This window comes from Oryzias melastigma, linkage group LG21 (assembly GCF_002922805.2).
Source record: "Oryzias melastigma strain HK-1 linkage group LG21, ASM292280v2, whole genome shotgun sequence".
In the NCBI taxonomy this organism is placed as follows: Eukaryota; Metazoa; Chordata; class Actinopteri; order Beloniformes; family Adrianichthyidae; genus Oryzias; species Oryzias melastigma.
The window spans coordinates 18,011,053-18,016,077 of record NC_050532.1 but is presented as its reverse complement, the minus strand read 5'-3'; the positions used below and the strand labels follow the sequence as shown (position 1 = coordinate 18,016,077).

Genomic DNA, 5,025 nt, shown 5'->3' with positions numbered 1-5,025 from the left:
CAAGGTGCCCTCGGACTGGTACAGCTGCTGACTGTTCCCATGAACCCTTGTGCTATCCTAGGCATGTTTACATGAAAAGTGGGGTCATCTGGACCCCACAAGAAAGCATGTTGAACTGTTTTTTCAAGGATTTTTTTTTTTTTTTTTTTCTTCAACGGTGTCCATGGCAGACATAAAATCTGTTCCACTTTTGTCCACCTTTGTCATTGGAGGGATCACATAAATGGGGTCATCTGGACCCCATAAGAGAGCACGAAGATTAAATCGGTGCTGACTTTCTGGCTGTTCCCATTAAATTAGGGGGCCCCAACTTACCAGTTCACGTCCTGAGAGTTTGGGACCTCTGATTGGCATTTGCATTTTTTCCCTGTCTGTGGCCCAGAACCAAGTTGCCCTCGGACTGGTACAGTTCCCAGGACTGGTACAGGTCCCCAACCTATCGGTCCACATCCTGAGGGTTGGGGACCACTAATTAGCCTTTCTTGCCTGTCTATGGCTCGCTACTAAGCAGCCTTCCGGCCGGTTGGGTACACCTAAAATGTCAAAAAGTGACATGAAGGGGGGCTGAACCATACATCCAAATATGACGAGTTGGGAGTGACAATGACTTGTTGTATTTCCTCTGGCTTTGGACTAGCAAGCGCAGGAGTGTCAGTTTTCAGGCTTCAAGTGTCCTACATGTTTTCCAACCACCTGGCATTGAAGCTGGATGGGGCCCGAACCCCACATCCATATATGACTAGTGAGAATGTGTTGTTTGAAGCAATGCTTTGGAAAAGCAGCAGCTGCCGGACCTGGTTGGGATGAGTACGGTTGAGGTAACTGCTGTTGATGTCCAGTGCCTCTTTAATCCCACTACAAAATTCACTGATGCAGGCTTTTGCCTGTGCCGCCACAGCTGCGGCTGCACTGACCCTCGCCGCTAGTGAAAACCAGCAGCAGTCAACCATAAAATGATGCTGTATTATTTAACAGTCCTGCCTCTCTTCATGGGTGAATGAGGAAATGACCTGCTATGTGTGGATACTTTAAGAATAATAGACATTTTCTCCCCTCTACGTTCATTTTAGACAACCACACTGATTGGTCTCCTGAAGACGGCGCGGCTCCTGCGATTGGTCCGCGTGGCGAGGAAGCTGGACCGCTACTCTGAGTACGGAGCTGCGGTGCTGATGCTGCTCATGTGCATCTTTGCTTTGATTGCCCACTGGTTGGCCTGTATCTGGTATGCCATCGGTAATGTGGAGAAGCCATACTTGGAGCACAAGATTGGCTGGCTAGACAACCTGGGTGTGTCCATAGGAAAAAGATACAACTACAGTGATCCTAACTCAGGTCCCTCCATCAAGGACAAGTACGTGACAGCTCTTTACTTCACCTTCAGCAGCCTGACAAGCGTCGGCTTTGGAAATGTTTCCCCAAACACCAACTCAGAGAAGATCTTCTCCATATGCGTCATGCTAATTGGCTGTGAGTATTTCATTTTATGCTTTAAAGACATTTGTTTGGTTCAGATTGACGGCGTGTTTTTTTAGCTTTCCGAACGCTTCAGCTTCACTGACCGCTGTCTTCCTTTCAGCCCTCATGTATGCCAGTATTTTTGGAAACGTCTCTGCAATCATTCAGAGATTGTACTCAGGGACGGCCCGCTATCACGCTCAAATGTTACGGGTCAAGGAGTTCATCCGCTTTCATCAGATCCCCAACCCTCTGAGGCAGCGGCTGGAGGAGTACTTTCAGCACTCGTGGACCTACACGAACGGCATTGATATGAACACGGTAAAAGAAAACAATGAATCTATCACATTCTGTCTTGTCACTATAACTGTGAAGGATAAAAAACAAACAAAAAATCCTAATAAATTAAGATTTTTTTACTAAAAAAAACTTTCTCTTTCTTGTCTGCCTGACATTTGGACTGACATCTCTTGATTGGTAAGAGCAGGAGGTACATGTATTTGATTCTCTCTTTTTTTGTGCACAGAGGAGTCTTAACATTCTTTTTATACATCACTTTTTCTAAAACTGCAAATGCTAAACGACACAAATTGTGTGCAAGAAAGCTGTTGTGTTGCACTTTCAAGCTTAATTAATTGTCCAGAGTCTCCCAAGTTACGAGCCAGTTGTTCTCAGTATGATGTAACGCTGTCATAAGGATGTCTTGTGATCCCAGAGCTCCCTTTTTTTGTCCCAGTTATTTGAGATTGAAGTTCAAGAAAGTTTTTGCTTTTGGCTAAAATTTGATTCCAGATTGCTCCAAAAATATGCATTCAAGGGAGGTTAGTGGAAAAAGGGTCAGAGAGGAAAGCAGCTGCATCTTGAGGACTGCAGTGTAAACAGAACAGACCCAGTTAGCAATCAAAGAATTCACAATTAAGATATTTTTAGATATTTATGCAAAGAATGACACAAATTTGTGGATCTTGAGGCATCTTTTTTCCTTAAAGAACATCTTGTACTTTCTTTTGTTGATGTGGTTTTGGACATCTTTGGAGTGCTTGACTCACAGACTGTTTCCGTATAACAGGTGTTAAAAGGTTTTCCTGAGTGTCTGCAGGCAGATATTTGCCTTCACCTCAACAGAAAGCTGCTTCACGACTGCAAAGCTTTCCAAGGAGCCACCAAGGGCTGTTTGAGGGCTCTGGCTATGCGCTTCAGAACCACTCATGCACCTCCTGGAGACACGCTGGTCCACAGCGGCGATGTTCTGACTGCTCTCTACTTCCTGTCTCGCGGCTCCATTGAGATCTTGAAAGATGACATCGTTGTGGCCATCTTAGGTAAATACACTGGGGATTACTTTGCACTTTAAATGTAGCTTCCTCATCCCACTTTGGGGATTCAATGAACATCACAAAGGTATTTGTTAAAGAAAAAAACTGAAATAACATTTCACATTACTTTTTAGGTGAGTTTTGCTTTGAAAATGGTTAAAATAGTTCAGAAAATGCTTATATTTTGTAAATTTCTGTAGTAATTGGAATGAAGCTTCAGTGATTAGAAAAGTCTGACATGTAACAATTTGTATCTAATTTATTTTAACAAATTTATTTAAAAATTTTGAGTAAACACGACCTTAACTCAACAGCTAAAACACTCAATTTAAATGTGTCACACTTTTTTGCGAAAAAAATACCTTTGCATGCAAAAACTGCTTTTTCAAAAGTTATTTGTTCTCAATTATTTTAATTATTATTTTTAAATTAAATAAAAATAACCAGTAAATATGGTCTCATCATTAAAAAACAAAAAGAAAAAAAAACACTAACCCCACATAAAAAATCAATTTTTGTATGTAAACATATATCATGTTCATGTTAATTATTCTGTTGGCTATTCCCTCATTTAGTTTTTTGGTGACCGTGCTTAGAGGTTGTCAATTTCTTGTACAAAACACTAAAGCGTTTTGGTAAATTTAACAAATTTTTTTACTAGTGGAAAAATTACTGTTGATTAAAGGGTAGCTTGGGTACAATTTACCCATAATAAATCGGCAAATATACTTCATCTAAGTTCATTTTAAACCTTTTTGTGATTACATATTACATATCTAATATATACATATATACATATTTATCAGGGGTTAAAGTTTAAGCTGCATACAAGGATTTTTAATATTTTTTTAGTCTCCAATAAAATAAAATCTTAAAAAACTGATCACGTAGAAAAAGTTAAAAAATTATTTCCCCATTGCCAGAATTTTTATAAATAAGCAGAAGAAAGATCTGCCTATGGGTAAAGAAAAGTAGTTTTACCAAGAGAAAATTTCAAGTTGCTAAGACATGTTTTCTCAAACAAGATTATTTTACTATTGAAAAACTTTCTTAATTACTTTTTTTTCTTAAGAGAGAAAATAAGACAATTTTTCTTGAAACAACGGTCTTTTTAGTCTCTTAAGATTACATTTCCCAATTTCATATTTTTATATTTTTTATATACCATTTATGTACAAAAAAATGTAAACACTGATTTTCTTCTTAAAACTAAAGCTTGACATGAACAAAAACATTTTAGTTTCTCTAAGTTTATTAAAAAAAAAAAGTTAATATCACAGTATTTGCTGCTAATTGTTAATCAGAGGGATAAATATGTGAAAGAATAAAAGACATCAAAGCTGAACCAGTTGTTTCTCAGTCCAGTGGGATTTTTCAGCGTCGTGATTTCATCCACAGAATTCCTGCAGCCCCAGGCGTAGATGTTTCAAAGGTGTTCGTGCTTTTGTTCTCACACAACTCCTGCCTTCCTTTTGGCACTGAAGCAGATGTGTGCTTACGTAAGCACTCATCTAAACTGACAGCTACACGCATTTGTGATTTTGTAGAAAGAAACCTCCACTCAGTCCTGCCTACGTCACTAAAGTGACAAGTGCAAAAACAATCAAATAGTTTCTCCACGTCGACCAATAGCACAGTTGATTTTTTAAGATAGAATTGTTAAAAATAAATATATAAATACAAAGTATTTTGATTTGTGCTATAAATGCTACATTAAAAATATCTCTTATTAATCCAGTGGTTACTCTTTTTTTTTTTTTTAATTATGGTGTAGTTATCGTTCTCCAGGGGCGAAAAGCGATCAGGTGCAACATCCTTAAACTGGGTAACATTGTCGATACCAGGGGTCTGCAACCTGCGGCTTCAGAGCCACATGTGACTCTTTTATCTCTCCATGGTGGCTCTCTGGCTGAAGAAAAATGAAATAATAGTAATTTTCAAAATATTCAGAGTTTAGTTTCTGTTTAAGCAGCATGCTAACATTTTTTGCTTGTTCCTTTTCTACTGGGATTTTATGCTAATTTAGAATTTAGCTTCTATTTTAGCAACATGCTAACATTTTGACTAATTTAGTTTACTGAGTAATTTTGGGTTATTTTGGAGTTCAGCTAGTAATTGAGCAACAAGCTAGCTTTTTTTGGTAATTTGGCCTCTAATTAGTTTTTTTATGCTAATTTGGAGTTTAGATAATATTTTAGCGATACTCTTGCATTTTTGGGTAATTTGTCATCTACTGGGGTTTTAGGCTAAT

At 38.3% G+C, this 5,025-nt stretch overlaps 1 protein-coding gene across 1 annotated transcript in view; it reads left to right on the top strand.

Annotated features, from left to right (window-relative positions):
- LOC112154927 (potassium voltage-gated channel subfamily H member 7) overlaps positions 1 to 5,025 on the top strand; it is a gene marked incomplete at its 3' end in the record, with an annotated part of 45,144 nt that overhangs the window by 29,932 nt on the left and 10,187 nt on the right. Inside the window, 3 exon segments of the mRNA XM_024286190.2 lie at positions 1,071 to 1,470; positions 1,580 to 1,779; positions 2,528 to 2,780. Coding sequence (XP_024141958.1) covers positions 1,071 to 1,470; positions 1,580 to 1,779; positions 2,528 to 2,780 — 853 coding nt within the window.